The 17,763-nt window shown below is 49.9% G+C and overlaps 4 protein-coding genes across 4 annotated transcripts; 3 read left to right on the forward strand and 1 right to left on the reverse strand.

The window, feature by feature from the left end:
- Nucleotides 1–1,848: 1,848 nt before the first annotated feature.
- On the forward strand, nucleotides 1,849–4,272 carry BCR38DRAFT_440982 (L-lysine 6-monooxygenase (NADPH-requiring)-domain-containing protein). Its single transcript, XM_040860745.1, has 3 exons — nucleotides 1,849–3,230; nucleotides 3,295–3,928; nucleotides 4,005–4,272. The coding sequence occupies exons 1-3, from the start codon at nucleotides 2,329–2,331 to the stop codon at nucleotides 4,101–4,103; spliced, it is 1,635 nt and encodes a 544-aa protein (XP_040713805.1). The 5' UTR covers nucleotides 1,849–2,328; the 3' UTR covers nucleotides 4,104–4,272.
- A 5,669-nt stretch (nucleotides 4,273–9,941) lies between these two features.
- On the forward strand, nucleotides 9,942–10,465 carry BCR38DRAFT_467572 (small secreted protein; the record flags this gene model as incomplete). Its single annotated transcript, XM_040862752.1, has 2 exons — nucleotides 9,942–10,059; nucleotides 10,140–10,465. The coding sequence occupies 2 exons, from the start codon at nucleotides 9,942–9,944 to the stop codon at nucleotides 10,463–10,465; spliced, it is 444 nt and encodes a 147-aa protein (XP_040713806.1).
- Nucleotides 10,466–12,515: 2,050 nt separating this feature from the next.
- BCR38DRAFT_347639 (extracellular metallo proteinase MEP) lies at nucleotides 12,516–14,584 on the forward strand (the record flags this gene model as incomplete). The annotated part of the gene is made up of 3 exons (XM_040856360.1): nucleotides 12,516–12,852; nucleotides 12,934–14,317; nucleotides 14,398–14,584. 3 exons carry the CDS (start codon nucleotides 12,516–12,518, stop codon nucleotides 14,582–14,584), a joined length of 1,908 nt encoding a protein of 635 aa, XP_040713807.1.
- A 477-nt stretch (nucleotides 14,585–15,061) lies between these two features.
- On the reverse strand, nucleotides 15,062–15,912 carry BCR38DRAFT_396811 (uncharacterized protein). The gene is made up of 4 exons (XM_040857657.1): nucleotides 15,775–15,912; nucleotides 15,650–15,720; nucleotides 15,504–15,566; nucleotides 15,062–15,266 (listed from the first exon to the last, which is right to left on the reverse strand). The coding sequence occupies exons 1-4, from the start codon at nucleotides 15,789–15,791 to the stop codon at nucleotides 15,112–15,114; spliced, it is 306 nt and encodes a 101-aa protein (XP_040713808.1). The 5' UTR covers nucleotides 15,792–15,912; the 3' UTR covers nucleotides 15,062–15,111.
- Nucleotides 15,913–17,763: the final 1,851 nt, after the last annotated feature.

Here is a 17,763-nt window from a genome sequence, read left to right on the forward strand (position 1 = left end):
GTGCATATACTACTGCTGTGGAATTCCATCCCATGCGACTGTGCGGCGAGATCGGGTAGTTCAGCTCAACGCCAGGTGCCAGTCTAGAGTCGGTATGACTAGATACCTGAAGGCACGTATGTATACAATATTGAACATGCCGTAGTTCCACCCCAAGGACACAACGTCCACCGCCGAGCAAAAATGAAAATAATCGGTTGAAGTAGGCACCCTACTGGTTCAAACGGCGCTAAAAGTTGTGAGTCTCGTCGAAAGTGACAAACAAGCTGTCAATATATCATCGTGAACTACCAACCTGAAGAGAGGCTGGCGTAGAATTTATCCGAGTACAAAGGTGAATATCATGGTCGGACGATTGTTACTCAGCCAAAGCCTACAGAGAGAGTCACGGTATCCGACTGGACTGTGCTAACTTGGTGGAGTTGATCAGAGCCCACTATTGTGGTACCAGATCTACGTGAGCATCCATAGGGATTCATTCACGACAACACCGGGACCTTAACTTTCGGTCGCTCGGCAGGCCGTTCACGTGGGATTAAATCTTTGTCCGCCTGGCCCTGAAATCATTTCTCAGTCAGATCTAACCAGATCTCTATAGATGTGTGCACCAGGTTGCGAATAATATACACCACCAGTAATTATACTACGTTGTGATATACACCGAACGTTAATTTGGATAAACAGTGCTATCCCAATAATGTCTCAGCTCTCACCTCACGAGTGATTTTCTTCCACCTCAGACAGATAATCACCCGAATACCACCTTCATTGTTGTCGGAAAACTTGCCACACTGGAGTCGAGCGTTCCAGCCGTGGAGTTTAGTGGATCCTTCACTTATTTTACGAAGTAATCATCAGTTCACTCTCCAATGCCGCCGCAACAACCAAGACTGAGAAACCACTCAGACCTTGTGAATTTCGTCCAGGACCCGTACGTCTGATAGAGTTGGAACAATTTGATGCCAATGACCCTCTGAAAATGAGCTAAACCAGCCCACCCGTCATCGGCGCCAGCCACAGCAGTGCACCAAAAAATTTCCATCTGATAAGATGGAATCGATAACGGCCGATGTCGCCAAGCTAAGTGGGGCAAAGCCGTGTTTTCAACTTTCTGCAAGGAATCATCTGCATCATCATTTGTCTCGCGATTGCCACATAAGCCCACCAACCACTCGCAGCTGCCAAACCCGGCCCAAACTTGGCAGAGTCTGCTCCGCCTGCCCGCGACGCATGTGTGTAGTGTTGCAGTGGAGGAGAAAAATCTGTCTCGGGTATCCTGGCAAGCCCTGGCGCTCTTTTGCGACCATCAGCCGAGGTGTACCGGCGCAAGTACATGTGGTGTCACTGCGATGCTACCATTGGGCCAAAAGTAGCTCGAAAGCTTCGTGGTGTACGGCTAGAGTATCGCCGTCACCATTTTTGAATGTCGTGCTTACAGAGGGATTCTGCACTGCAAGTCGCTGTCGCCCGGCAAGTTGTGGAGGAAAAAATCCGCCCACGCCCTACCCCCCTACTAAATTTCCTCACATTTGTAACGTCTTGCCCACAAAATGAGTTACTTAGAGTAAGACTATTCTTGATCTTTAGCTTCGAGTTTAAATTGTAAAACTATCTATAGAATTATTTCTTGGTTAGTTTTGCTGGAGTTGTCCAGTATTAAATGAATGGTAAGCCGGTTTTTTGGTCCTTAGGTTGCCCGGACTGTTAAGCGCATTCGCGACCCAGCTGCTGCAGCGGCTGCTGCAACCACTTCAGCGTCGAGTTGGCCGCCAACCGTCAAATCGCCCTCCACAGTTCGAGGTAGGTACTTACGAGATACTTTGACCGGCATCAACCCATTCTCATCGTCCACCTTTACCGCTGCAAAAAGCCTCTGGCTCGAATGCCTTGGATCACTGGTCGGGCAATATGCCGATTCGAGGCTTTGCATGCCGCTGCAGGGAAAATTGACGACATGAGGCGCCCTCTGGGTCTTTTGAAATTACATTGCTTAAGTCACTCCAGTGTGTGTCAAAGTGTGGGATGTTGAGTGGGACAGCTTATTTCTGATCGTCTTCGCCATCATCACATAAGTATCCTCTTCGTCCGCTGTTATTCCTGCCTCTGATACTTGAGCATCACCATCAAGTGCGAAACATCATTGAATTATATTTATTCTTCAACTTCGTACCTGACTTTGGTCCTCTATAACTTGTGGGGTTTGACGTCTTGCACCACACACCTAGGCAACGTCAACTTACAACAACACCATAACTAGTGATACTACAGTAACGCAGATTTTGTCGTTCCCACCGCACCAAGCGCTCTCCCCTCCACCACATATCCAACATGTCACCACACAGTTTGGTTGGAAGCCACATCGATGGCCCTCCGTTCGAGGACACCACCTTTGCGGGTGCTAACGGCTTCCACGCCGCACCCGCAACCAACGGGCAGGTCCCAGCCAAGTCATCCCTCCTCAAGCCCACGTCGGCCAGCGACGAGTTTGACCTTATTTGCGTGGGATTTGGCCCTGCCAGCTTGGCCATCGCCGTTGCTCTGAACGACGCACTCGAAAATGGCTCGCTGAGCAATGCCCCGAAGGTGCTCTTCCTGGAGAAGCAGACACACTTCAAATGGCATTCCGGTATGCTCCTGCCGGGCGCCAAGATGCAGATTTCCTACATCAAGGACTTGGCCACCTTGCGCGACCCGCGATCTCACTTCACCTTCATGAACTTCCTTCACAAGAACGGCCGTTTGGTGGACTTCATCAACCTAGGCACCTTTTTGCCCGCCAGAGTCGAGTACGAGGAGTACATGCGATGGTGTGCTGAGCACTTTGAGGACGTAGTCCTATATGGCCAGGAGGTGGTTTCTGTGTCACCCCAAACGTCATCGGCTGCCCCCAACAAGAACCCTATATCGCAGTTCTCCGTGACCTCTCGAACCCTGAAGTCGGGCGAAGTGACTACCTACAGCGCCAAAAACGTTCTGGTCGCCGTTGGAGGAACGCCCAACATACCTAAATCTCTCCCTGCAAACCACCCGAAGATCATCCACTCTTCTCAATACATCAACTTGATACCCAAGATCCTTACCGATAGAAACGCGGCTTATCGCGTCGCTGTGATTGGCGCTGGACAGAGTGCTGCTGAGATATTCAGCAACCTCCAGGAACTGTACCCGAACTCTTCCACGTCCATGGTCATGCGAGCCGAGTTCTTGAAACCGAGCGACGATTCTCCTTTGTGAGTGCAGGACTGTTTTGATCCCCATCTCGACGTATTGGCCCCCGTAGCTAACTGAAACTAGTGTTAACTGCATTTTCAACCCCGAATACATTGACAGCCTGTATCCGCGGTCAACGTCTCAGCGTATGGCTGTTCTCAAGGACGCCCGCGCTACAAACTACGCCGTGGTGCGCCTTGAGCTCATTGAGAAGCTCTTCGGGGTTATGTATCACCAGAAACGGGTGCTTGGCCCCGATGAGCGAAAATGGCCCCACCGAATCATGGGGCTCACTGAGGTCCTTGGCCTTGAATCGGACGACTTCGACCAGGAGAAGCTCAAGCTCCGCATCCGCTCCCTGCGCGAACTCGACTTCTTCGACGGCTCCGACTCGGGCTGCTCGGTCGACGGCCACTCCGAGGCTGGCGATGAGACCCTAGAGGTCGATCTCATCATCGCCGCGACGGGTTACCAACGCACCCAACACCTGCAGATGATGGAGGATGTTGGTCCTCTTTTGCCCGAGAAGGTTCAGTCGCCCCTGGAGAAGGTATCCGCGCCCAACGGCGCGGTCGCCGTTGACTTCAAAAACGGGTCGGCGGGGCTGGAGCAACGCACCATGGAGGTCGCACGTGACTACAGCGTGCGCTTTGCCCCTGGAAAGGTGGCGCCCGGATCGGGAATCTACTTGCAGGGATGCAACGAGAAGACTCACGGAGTAAGTCAGACTCCCGAAGAAACACCTGGAGAGTTCGAACTCGGAAAGCCTTTGATGCTAACTGTGGGGGAAATAGCTCAGTGATACCCTTTTGTCTGTGTTGGCCACTCGATCCGGCGAGATGGTCGAGACGCTCTTTGGAGCGAAGGCGAAGGCCGGCTTCCAAAAGAAATAGAGGGGATATACCCATTTGATATGAAGACTGCTGAGATTGGCAGTCCCAGACAGCGATTTTGCATCTTACGATTGAAACGGAACAGGAACAGGAAATATGGGATTTATGAAAAGAAATTGTAAATAGGATACGATTCAATCAAATCAATCAAAACATGCATATAGAGACCAACACCCGTACAGTGCAATTGGTTCAGCCATATTCTAAGGAAGTATACTCATCTTAGTGGTCAAGCGAGTCGTTCCTGACTCACGCGGTTAACCACGATCGACAGGATTAGCGGACCACGGGATGTGGGCGTCAAATACGAACACCAACATCTCGCCGTCCTTGGTGCCTGGTCCCTGCGAGATGCAGAATTGATGTAGAAGTGGGACCGTATATTTTGAACGGCCGGAGGGGATACATAATACGGAGTTCGTCCCAACCCGGTTAGACATCTTCCTACTTATTTTGCTGTTATAATTCGTCGCGTACCACTATTTCCAACTATCTAAGCATACGCGGTTATTAATTTAGTATAAGCTCCCACACTTTTTAGAAACATGAGGTTAGGAAATATTGTAGATAGATATCCTAAACTCTTCGAAAAGCAACTATTAACGTTATAATATAGTATTTTTCCTTCGCTATTTTCTGTGAAGGTCAACCCTCGCAGACTCACTACAACCAGGTGACTTACAGCTGGAACACCTGCCATGGCAGTGCCAGATGGGAAGCCAATCATAACCCCTGCAGGAGCCCCGCCAAGCGTGGACGACTTAGTCGCGCTCCCTCAAACCTAAGTTTGTGATCTTCTTTCCTTCGCTCCTTAGAGTAGAATCTTCGTCGATAGCACCTAATCGAGGTCTCTACCAATGCGATGCAACCCAGGTCGTGACATTTTCTACCTAAGCTAGTCTTATTGATGCTTATTTAGACGTATGTAACATCATCTTAATGATCTATAGTACCTGTCCGATCATGTAGCTATGTACAAGTGAGTGTGCGTGTGTAACGAGCATACCACACGTCTCACAATATAATAGTCAGGTAGTGCAAAGGGTAGCTAGAAGTAGGCCAGTGTATGGGTGCGTATATTGCAAGACTGATTCTTGAGGAATCTAAACTAGGTGCGAGCGTCTCGAGTTCTCCTCTTAAGCTGGGCGGTTCCGGGGTTCTACCGGATCGGGGGCGAATCCCTCCCGACTCAGCTTGTCAGCTGAGACCGGCCCGCCACAACGGCTCTTTCCTTACAGCGTGCATGGGGCCCAAAGGGTCGGCGTATCCTGAAGCGGATGAGAGCCGACACGTACTTTCTATTTTTGATCCTTCAGCTATATTGATATTAATATTAACTCGGAGGCACCTAGTCTGTTCATTGCACTTTCCCTCTTTACCCGCAATCCCCGCATTCTTCCACGTATCCCATCACAAGTCCAGTCTTAATCTGCCTTATTGTCTCCACAATACGGGTAGTAAAGGATCGCAATCACTTAAGACTGTTTTCCTGCCGAAGTCGCACATTCGGAGTAGTCGGACAGCCCCACCTGTTACGGTCTATGGACCGGTACTGGAGGCAATTCATTCGGCCAAGAGCTCCACAAAAATTCAGGATGAATCCAGACCCACAGCGGAGCTCTGAATGCACATGGCGATGGACGGCTGGAGGTACGTGAGCGAGACTTGGCCGATAATAGTCAACTGACTTGCGGAGTGGCTGAATCATATGGTAAATGCAATGAGACACCCGGCTCATCTGTTCTCCGTACACGCCTGATACGAAAAGGTAGGGGGACCCACTGGTTAGGTGAATCCCATTCAATTAGATACTATAACATTGCGCACTACTGCATTATAGCATCCTCCCCCCTAGCACGCATCAACGCCAATCAAGTGCATTGTCCTCTTCGGCTTACAATGTACAACCGAGATGAGCGATTCTGGTACAATGTATGTCACGTTACGTCCGCGCTGAGCCAGTTCGACTTCTCCAACTACAATCACTTTCAACGCCAATTCTCGGCCATGTCGCACCCAAATTACACGGGACCACGTGCGGTCGTTTTGTTATCCATTAGTGCGTGAATCCGCCTCGTGCTTTCCACACATTGCCTTCGGCTGGTTAGGGATTGTTTCAATCAACTTCTGTACAAGGCCCGAATCGACCTGACAACGCCAATTCGACCAATTCGCGCGCGTACGCTTCGTCGTCTGCGGCGTTCTTCTTTAATTTGGTAGACACAGGCTTGATTTGATGAATCCTTCCCCTAGGAGCCCTCCAAACGTGCTTCACAGGGTTGAGATCTGGAGAATGGGGCCACCATTCGATGGTCCAGATCCCATGGTCTTCCAGCTAAGCCTTCGCGGCGTTGTCCTGAATGAAATGGTCCTTAGCCTCGTAGACTGGAAGCAGGCCTTACTCTAGGACCGGTTGGTAGGGCAGTGCAGGTACTCCTCCGCGCGGTGTATCCAGATCTTGCTTATAGAATACGACTTTTGATGCTCCGGCTTCACCACCCCGTAACCAGACTATTTCAGACTGTAATGATAATCGAAGGCTTTGCATGAGAGTGGTGGTCGACGATGTCCTCCTTGAAGCGTTTAGAAGCCCCCCGATAACGTACTGGCCTGGGTTTAACGGATATTTCTGGACGGTATATTCGTCCGAGATGAGGGCTGAACATCAGCTTCTTCAGCATGGTAGGAGATAAGTATTCATTCGCAACAGCCAGCCACTAATTCTCATTTTCTTCGGTTAAGGCGATCAGCTTATGGGCGCGGCATTCCTTTGAATAATGCTATTAAAGAATCTTCCTAACAGTCCTCGCCATAATAGGAGGTCCGTCTTCCTTACTAACTCCAAATAATTGTTTCTGGGATACTTTGACGTTCATCGTGAGGTGAACTTTTATACTTTCCTCTCTGATTAGTCATTTTGATGTGTGGTATAATCTCTGTGATGGTTTGACGGCAGTGGCCCTGGCGTCTTTTCTCAACAGCGTAGATCGTTGGTGGCGGGAATTAGCCCAGGCATAATTTGCAAGAGAGCAATCACAGTCGAAAGAAACAAAGCAGCAGCTTCGGAGCTTGTGCAAGAGCATACCGATGTTCCCGCCTCTGAACTCTGGCAGTCGCATTTCGACATGAAAGACGGCGAGGAGAATGGCTCGTTTCTCATGGAAATGGCTGCGAAAATGAGACTGAAAGTTATCTGGGATCGATTGGACGAAAGTAACAAGCTATGGAGAACTATGGGCTATCGTGGACAAGCTGCGACAGATCCCAAAGACCCAGAGCTTTCGCACGCGTATTAATGCGACGCTAACGAGTATCCAGTAACGAAGTGCTTATTCAAGATCTACATTCGCCCCTAAATCATATCCTGAACGATGACTAATTACGAGCCCGGATATACGAGCGTTACTAACACTTCAATGGACGGTTGTACGAGCACGCATTGCCTCCAATGCTTCTCCGCTCTGGTTTCGGTGTTCACTCATGGAGACTTTGCTCTCAAGGACACTATGATCAAAAAGGATTGTATCCCTGGTATCATTGGTCTTCGGTGTAAAGTGTAAAGTCCAGTATCCCCAATGATGCCTTTAATTTCGCCCTTTCTCATTCCGTACAAACGAGCCCATCGTGCTAAAATTCCTTGATCAAACCCGCTCTAAGCTCCGACACCATCTCCTCCGGGGCAGAGTTGTGCTTCTGCGGGATTCCCTTCGCCCCCCCCCCTTCTCTTTCAATCCTCCAGAGTAAGATCTCTAGAGAGGCAATAAAGCTTAGAGATCGTATACCCGTACTGAGATCCGGAGCATTTAGCCTTTAAATTCTTGCCTTCGTTCGATTCCCGAGTGTTGAGCCCCTCGAAATCATCTTCAGCAAGCTCGCCAGGCTGCTTACGGGCTCAATGACAGCGCAGTACCGGATGGCGGCTATGGCGTCAGTTTTATAAGTCCACGTCCACTTTATGGTGGCTGGGATCAGCTTTAACAGTCTTGCTCAGGCTTGAACAAATTTTGCCACAACCCACATATGCCTGTTGAAGGAAACTTGGTTGCTGAGAAGTACCTAATATCATGGGTACCAGTATTTGCACACAGACCAAAAGCAGGTAATTGCTTGCAATTGTAAGGAATAGGCGTGGTTTCAATAGGAATCATCAAATGCCTGAATGAATTTGTTCCGATTCTCGAACCCCGACACGAATGACCAGGTCTTCGATCTGGGAGTCTTGAATCTGGCTGCGGTTTAACTGATTAACATGGCCAACGATTTCAGGAAGGATGCAATGAAATAAGCCGGTCCGATCCATGGGCCTTCCAGGACATCGCTTCTCAAAAATGATGAAATATTAGCCCTTGAACAGAACAGCATCGTCGCGGCCTCGTCCACAGTCTAGTCTTTAATGAGGACTCGGATGCGTCATGGATCAAAGTCATTAGAAGGACTACGCTAGCTTCTACACGGATTAGTTGGCTTGGCGCCCTCGAAAGGGGAGCTGCAAGCCCGTCGTGCTCCACAGTCCACCGATACTTGACTGGTCCAGTGCCAACATCTCTGAAGTCTTCACGTTGTCAAGTACGCATATCAATAGCTATAAGAGCAAGATCTTGCATATATTCTCAGCTTCTCTGTATCTAAGGCATCTAGGTTGGACATCAAAAACATCACAAATTTGTACAGAACTAGGTGCTGCATCATAAGAAGCTGTTTCGGCACCACACAATCTACCAGAACGAGTCAGAACTCCAGTCCTTGACACAGTCTAATGGAATCGTGGCGGTATGAACCACAAAGCCGAAGAAGCCTAGAGTGTCGTGTTTCCAAAAGATGCTGGTGTCATCATCTGGGGGACGACTGCTTTTAGCTACAACCACCAGAGTACCAATGCATCAGCGGTGACAGCGGAGTTGTTTAGCCTGAGAAGCCGAATGCGGTAGACACTGAACAAGACCACAGGCTGCTGGATCAGGTCGGTTTCCTGTAGTGTATTGGTGTACTCAATCTTCTTCCTCATAAGGGCGCACTTCTTGAGAGGAATGGGCGAAGTCACACATGCTTCCTGGGTTGGTGCCAGACTGAAGTGCTCACATCTGATGAAGGCCCAATATCATTGGACCTGGGCATGTGGATGATAGGAGAAACGTCAGAACCAGGCGGAAGGGCGGCGTGATGACATTCTACTACACTGGCTTCAGGTCTCGGGAAAACCCAAATATTCCACTTTTGGTTATGCCGTTCATCTTGTCATCCGCTTTTCGGGGTGAAAATTGGAAGTGAGAGGACGTCGAGACTTGTCCACAGATATATGGCCTTGGGTGAAGTTGTAGGTGCGGAAGATGCTGTTCCGCATGATCGAGTCACGACGAATAAAGGGGTGTTTGTAGAACTTTCCCATGGCTCGTACCAGGCCAGTGAATAGCCACTTTGTTACGACTGGACCTGTTTGACGTAGACAACTCGGTGGCAGTTGATGATTCTAGAATCCTGAACTTGACCAGGTTGAAGATTTGAAGTGGACGCAAAGCACTATATTACAAGCGGGTTTCCGCATTTAAGTTGTTTCAATCCCCTGGAAGTGGGGGCTCATTTCCAACCAAGCCGGGTAGAAACAATTAATTGCAAATGAAATCCAGCTCAGCCTTGTGAACCCTATTGTTCGGGAAATCCGCCGCATGTTAATGGTTCGTCACCGTCTCACCGTCATGAGCGACTCAGGGGTTGACTTCTGGGGACGACAACCACGTAGAATTATATAAGAACACTTTCGCAGAAGTCACATTTTCGCAATACCTCAACCATACCCTGGCTTCTTACAAACATCTCCAACCAGAAGATCTAGACTCCAACATGTTCTCACTCTCGACCCTCCTGCGCATCTGCACCCTCGCAGCGGTAGCCACCGCGACGCTGGATCCGTGCACGTCCAACACCAAGGGCAAATACCCGGCCAACCCCAGCTGCAGCCGTGAGTTCACTGTTTTCACATCTCATTCAACCACGACAACCAGACCTGGCCTTCACTAACATACCCAACCCCCTTTCTAGCCTCCAAGACATCTAAAGCCATCCAAGCCGCGGAGTGCGCCTACAATACGCGCGTCTCGGGCACGCAGACCTTCGCCGTCTTCGAGACGGACCACCAGTACGATAGCTCGCACGGTGCGCCCTACGGCACGTGCCAGGCATACACGTGCACCGCCCCTACGGACTCGGAGTTGACGGCGGGTGAAGACTACTGGACGTTCTACTGGTCGGATGATGGTGAGGATTCCGGGGTGGGAACGACTTGTATTAAGAGCCCCGATGATGGAACGTGTGGGTGTGAGAACTCAGATGGGACGTTTGTTTATGGGGGATCGGATTGTTCTTAAGGAGGTCAAGAGGGAGGCTTGGGAAGACCGATGGGAAATTCCAAGTCTTCTAAGTGCGAGCAGCGTTTTCAGTTCTGGATGTATATGATCCTTTCGTCATGACGATATTGGAATTGACCCAATTGTCTTGAACCATACTTTGCTGTGCCTATTTAATTCAGAACTCAGCCACAAAACAAGTTGCTGCGAGGTATTTGGTAAGGGGATTAATGGGCAATGAACCTGGATTGATGTGTAGAACATGCCCGAAGGCAACCCATAAGAATTCCTCGTGGACTCAAGGCTGTATCTTGGTCACAGAATCGGTTGGTCAGGTCTCACAGCCATCCGACATCCGATATGTCACAATTCATGAAGCTTCTCGACATTCAACTCGCGCCTTCTCGAAGTGGCCGTGTCACGGGCTTTAATATCTGTGAGGCGCTGAAACAAATATGAGACCATACCTGTTTATAGCAGGTAGTGCCGCCTCCCTCCACAACCCGGCTTTCGAGTTCCTCCAATGGCGCTTAAACGTGGAAGGCGCCGCGCATTTGAGATGAGATCTTCCCCTACGCCACATCGGGCCGAATAGAATAAATACGTCTACAGTAGATCAATAACATGCGACCCGCGATTAAGGCTGCACGTCCAACTCAGCTGAAATATGGTTGCGATTTGCAAACCAGCAGGTGGTGAGCAGCTTACCTAAATTCTAATTCACCAGGAGGCTGACGGAACTGGGAAACTCGACATCCCGTGTCCAAAACCGCATGCCCAATTGATGACCATGGCCCGATAATATGGTCTCATTCGCACCGGGGGGGTAGACCGGATTAGGCAGGTCAAGGCTTGGCATTGGTTTAGATACCATCCCCGAGGGGGAAAACCACCACGGCTCCTACTGAGCAAAATAAGAATAAGCTATTAAGCGTAAATTGCGGCTCATGGGTACTTCATGTTGTGAGCTTCCTTATCTCGACATCCTATTAGCCGAGCTGTAGTGCTGGTGCCCACCCCTGGAATCGGAGCTATAGGCTGTCAGCATCCGTTGATTGGCTGCTCAGAGCCGCGTGCGCCGGGATCTATAGTGCCAAGAGCCGCGTGCTCATGAGCTAAACCGCGACCAGAATGTGGGATCGACGTCTACTCGGCATGGGCTGAGTACGGGTCGGTAGCATAGGCATGAGCACGCGATGTTCGTTTGACATTATCATGAGGTAAGAACTCAAGCGAACTTATGGCGCAACACAGGAGGACGTATCGGGTTTCCTTGTACACTCACACTTATCAGTTAGGAGTTTCCGTGGCTCAAATGTCGGAACTTGTGCTTGATGTCAGTCTGAGAGTTTCCGAACAAGGTTCGAGGCGCAAAGGACAAGAAATGGCCACGCATCCCATCAATCGTTACGCGCCGTTACACCAAAACTTATATTTATCAAGCCTTAACTAAGCATCTTACTTTCCCATTCAGAGCTAACCGCAGTATTAATGCCGAGACAAGCGCACGAGATCTGTACGTAGATGTCATCTCAGCTTGGAGCATCCGAGGCCGCCATCATTTCCCCTATCTGGGGCCGCCCCTTGTGCTTTTCCCTAGGAATCCGAACTTGGTGTGCAGAAATTCCCATGCTAGGGGTCCTGCCTGTTCTGTACATACCCATGCGCTAGCCTTGGCCAGATGGTTTATAGTCTTTACAGGGTAGCATCCAAGCTGGCCTTCGATCACCACCTTCCACTTTACCATGCCATTGCCAATAGATCGTGTACTAGAAGCGGTGCAACATCTCTATACGGATGTGAACCATCGTACTGACTAGTGATGTTTATTCCCAGAAGGTCGGCCGAGCCTGCGGTGTCCGCCATTCGTATGTAACCCCAGATAGGCATCATGAGCTTATTTTCCAAAGAGGAAGCTCAGATCGCTGCGGGCTACTATGGTGCAATAGATGGCTTCCACGAGATGAGTATAAAGAGTCAGCAAAGACGCTCTCTCCTGAGAAGATGAACAACACCGCCCGGCCAAGTCAGTCCCCCCACGGCCTCTCCAGCTCCGTAGCCACCGATCAAGATGCGCTCTGCTCTACTTCTCGGCCTTCTTGGCTCGTCTCTTCATCTGGGCGCCTCTCATCCCACAGACCACAATGCCTACAAGAACGGTCTCCGTCGTCGAACTGTCGACTTGAACGCTTTCCGTCTCAAGGCTACGGCTGAGTACACCAACACGGATGATACGACAACCAACTTGAGCAAGTTGAAGCTGCTCAAGCGGGACAGTTATGTGGATACCGCCACTGACCTTGTCAAAAGCGTTGTCGGCGACGCTACTTTCCGGCTCGTGGAGGACCACTACGTGGGCACTAATGGAATCGCTCATGTGAACTTCAAGCAGACGGCCCATGGTCTTGGTATGTAGCTTTCAGTCATGTGCCCCTTTACCGTGTTCATGCAACCTGAAGCAAGGAAAAAGCTGCTGACTTTTTTTTCAGACATTGACAACGCTGACTTCAACGTCAACATTGGTCCCGATGGAAGTGTGTTCTCCTACGGAAACTCTTTCTACACCGGCTCTATTCCTGAGAGCCCACTGAAGAAGCGCGACTTCTCCGATGCCACTGCAGCTCTATCGGGTGCAGCCGACATTCTGCAGTTGCCCGTGACCGGAGAGGCCACAGCAGAGGCTATCGACTCGGCCACCGAGGCATACGTGCTGAAGGGCACCTCTGGCGCCCTCAAGGACCCTGAAGCTCGCCTTACGTATCTCGTCAAGCCCGATGGTGACCTGGCCTTAACCTGGAGACTGGAGACTGATATCTCCGAAAACTGGCTGCTGTCCTACGTCGACGCCAACAACAACGAGGAGATCCACGGCGTCGTTGACTATGTGGCAGAAGCCACCTACCAGGTCTACCCCTGGGGTTTGAACGACCCCACCGAGGGTTCGCGCCAAATACTCACCAACCCCTGGGACATCAAGGCGTCTGAGTTCACGTGGCACTCCGATGGCACCAACTACACCACGACCCGTGGAAACAACGGCATCGCGCAGACCAACCCAGACGGCGGCTCCGACTACCTCAACAACTACCGTCCCAGCAGCTCGTCGCTGAACTTCCAGTACCCCTACACCACGAGCCTGACCCCCCCTTCATCCTACGCCGACGCCTCCATCACCCAACTCTTCTACACCGCCAACACGTACCACGACTTGCTGTACACTTTAGGCTTCAATGAAGCCGCAGGCAACTTCGAGATCAATAACAATGGTGCCGGCGGCAAGGGCAACGACTTCGTAATCCTCTCCGCGCAAGACGGCTCGGGAACCAACAACGCCAACTTCGCCACCCCCCCGGATGGCCAGATAGCCCGCATGCGCATGTACATCTGGACCCAATCGAACCCCTACCGAGACTGCAGCTTCGAATCCGGCGTCATCATCCACGAGTACACGCACGGGGTCTCCAACCGGCTCACCGGCGGGCCCGCCAACTCCAAATGCCTCGGCGCGCTGGAATCGGGCGGCATGGGCGAGGGGTGGGGCGACTTCATGGCGACTCTCATCCGGCTCAAGCCGAGCGACACACGCGCGACTAACTATCCCATAGGCGCGTGGGTGTTCAACAACCCGGCTGGTATCCGGTCGGTACTGTACTCGACGAGTCTGACGGTGAACCCCAACACGTATACTACGCTCAACACGCTCAACGAGGTGCATGATATCGGCGAGACGTGGGCAACCATGTTGTATGAGGTTATGTGGAACTTGATTGACAAGTATGGCAAGAATGATGCGGCGAAGCCGACGTTGGTGAATGGTGTCCCGACTGATGGGAAGTACTTGGCTATGAAGTTGGTGATGCTATGGCTTTGTGAGTTGTCCCCTGTCGGCCCCCCCCTCACCCCCCCTTTTCACCCCTGATGCCCCTCCAAGTTTTCTAATCCAATTATCCCAGACAACCCTGCAACCCCAACTTCGTCCAGGCACGTGATGCAATTCTGGATGCCGACAAGGCACTTACTGGTGGAAAGAACCAGTGCGAGATCTGGAAGGGTTTCGCCAAGCGTGGGTTGGGTCAGGGCGCTGCGTACAGCTCCTCTAGGAGAACTGGCAGCACTGTTATTCCCACTGGTGTGTGCTAGACGACCCGTGTGCAGTGCAGCATGTGGCATACATAAGGACGCAACACTGAGTGGACTTGGTTGGTTGGTATGTGATTAACTAGTATGTATTTTGAACAATATTCATAGTGTCGGATAACACGCCTGCACAATACTGAGGATTAGATGAGATATAGAGAGAGGCCTGCACGCCTGAAAAGCGTTAATATATTGTGAAGATAGATTTTAGCCTACTTGGGGGTCTCGCAAGTACGATCAACCTTGCGAAACCAAGCAGCAATCATATTGTTGAGAAATCAGAGTATTCCGGATGGATTGAATCTTGCACATATACGAACACTTTGCTCCAATTATCGAAGTAAATAAGCTTCTAAATAAAAAGGGCGCACCAAATTCTCAAACTGCGATTCGCTTTCTAACTCAAGTAGAGGAGCGTTGTGCCTTTTCAGCAATGCTCGCGCCAAGCCGACCGGTAGTCTTTCAACGTGTTACAATACCAGGGAAGTGGGAAGCTAGTTATATGTCGAGTCCACGCAGGCTGGTACGCCTCATCCGGTAAAATGTTCATCTTCGCCGTCCGTCCTCGCGGGATCGCTATTACTAATTACAACATTGTTTACATTTCCCGTTTCATGTTCAGTACTTGATCGATGGAAGGGATTGACGATGAAGTATTCCGGTTCCGCATTCAATTCGATAGTTACTGTGAAGTGTGTAAATTATTGGTCAGACCTTTCTGGAAATATCGGGAGAAGAAAGAGCACTCTGGGATGTCTGAACATGCCATTTCGGGAGGAATAAGGAATATAGACCTCGCTCCTAGGCCTCATGCGTGCCGGGGGCGCAAGCACTGTAGCACTAATTTCATTTCTTCGCGACACGCTGCCAAGCTTGATGGAGCGGCCGACAGTTGAAATGTATTGAGAGTATCTGGACGTACGAAGCGTTGAGTGGACTGAAGACTTTTGCGTCATCCAGTGAATGACGAAGGCGGAGAAGACAACTTGGACTGCGTGTTAGAAGTCTTGGTTTTTCTTCACTTATCTCTCGACTAACATGCTCATCAAGAAGATCATGTGGACTTACTGTCTATTTTGCATGATAAGAGACATATCCATGCCGGTTCACCGTCCAGGATGATCAAGCCTAGGAAATTTCTGACGGGTGATCTTTTTAGTGCGGGGCGCGGCATCAGCTTTGAGAATACATACGCCATTGTGCTGGCCATTGTTAAATTGGCCCCGATCAATGTCCGTATGGTAAGTCTTCGTAGGCGCTGGTTCAAAGGCCATCGCGGGGATTGGTTGCTCTCTGCCTGAGGCGTGCCGGTACGGTGAACGTTATTCCATCTGGAAAATCCTGACATTTTATTTAAGGGAGGTTTCCGTTTAGAGGTCGTTCTCTGTCAGGTGCAAATAAGCCACAGTGGCTTATAGGCTTTACTTAGCCATAGGGTTCTGGCGGGTTGCGGGTCCTGGCATAGGCCAGGGCCAACAAGCAATGCATAAATAGGTAGTGCTGGCCCCCTCTGTTGAGGGGGGGCAGCGATTAACTTGTTGTAATTGAGACCCCTACATGACACAGCCGGTGCCTACCTGGTGCTCAGCAACCGACCTTCTCCAGCACGCTCGTCCTTCACTCTGTACTTGAATACCCGTGACATTCTCGTAGTGAAGGGGTTACTTACTCCACAGGGGAAAGAGGAACTGCACAGTAAGGTAAAGCTTTTAACCCAAGTTAGCGTTGTAAATAGACTGCGGCTGATACTTGGAAATGGGATAAATAGTAAAATGGTTCTTTTCTATTACTTTAGATGGTCGTTCAAGGGAAATCGTTTTGGGAGATCGGACAGGAACGTACGCTGATAATGAAGTCCCAGCAAATTTCGGGAATCAGTGCCTGTCTGTGCAACCCGATGATGCACAACGAATTCTTGATGTAATTGATACGACTGACGCAAACATAAGCCAAGTTGTTGGTTGTAAATGGGTTCTCGATATACTCACTATACAAGCCGTAAGCCGAACAGCACAGAGTACATTCCTGTAAAAGGGAGAAGATCAGAATTATTTATCCGAGAACTATGAATAGATGAGCAACTTGCCTAAAATGAGCACATGGTTTAATATGTAGAGTTTTGACTTGAGACGAGAGCCCACACCATCCCGGACGATATGCTATCAAATCATGAGGTTGGTAGGTCTTGCCGAATTTGGTTGGCTTGCATTGATAACTTACCGCGCTGTCTGCTAAGAATAACCATATAGCCTTTAATCAGAATTAGCTCGAATCAACTTGTCAGTCGTGAATATTGATATTACCAGCTACTATATAGGTCAGAGTAGGTGCCCGGAATGTGCATAGATACAGGATGCTGACCTTTGTAGACAGATATGTCACAACGCACAAGGTTGTTGCCCCGCGGCAGGCAGCAAGATTATCATTGATGTCCATGCCGAACTGCAGTATTGCTGAGCCCAAGATGAAGAGGAACGAGCCGCCATAGACGGAGGTGACAACTGCATAACGTCCCACACCCACATCCGGGACACCCAAAAATGCCTCATCAACACCGCTAGCCTCTAACTTCAACCTTTTTTTTTCTTTACTAATATCGATTCAATCGTTACGAAATTTTACGTACGTCTTCTTTACACTAATATGGGTCAATATACCGAAGATGATATTTATCGAGCTCTTCAAGCAATAGCTACCGGTCAAAGCCTCCGAAAAGTAGCATATGAGCATAGTGTCCTGAGGTCTACTCTTTCACGACGGATTCAGGGAGCCTGGTTAAGAGATATAGCCCTCGCTGACTACTAGAGGCTCTCTCTAGCCCAGGAATCCTATCTGGCTGAATAGGTTCGAATCCAGGCTGCCCTAGGCCTCCTACTAACCTATCAACAGCTCAAAGACTTCGCCGAGCGTATCCTATAGATCCACGGAGACACCGAACTACTTAGAAAGAACTAGGTCCAGGCTTTTATCAAGAGGAACCCTTCAGTCAAGGTCCAGAGAAGCAGAGCTATCGATTCCCAGCGTATTAATGGAGCCTCAGCCAATGTGATCAGGCAATGGTTCAAATACCTCGCTATCCCTGAGATCAAAGCTATCAAGGCCTCGAATCGATACAATATTGATGAGACAGGTATCCTAGAAGGTAGAGGATCAAATGATCTTGTTCTAGGATCATCTGAGAC

Source organism: Pseudomassariella vexata (assembly GCF_002105095.1).
Source record: "Pseudomassariella vexata strain CBS 129021 chromosome Unknown BCR38scaffold_10, whole genome shotgun sequence".
In the NCBI taxonomy this organism is placed as follows: Eukaryota; Fungi; Ascomycota; class Sordariomycetes; order Amphisphaeriales; family Pseudomassariaceae; genus Pseudomassariella; species Pseudomassariella vexata.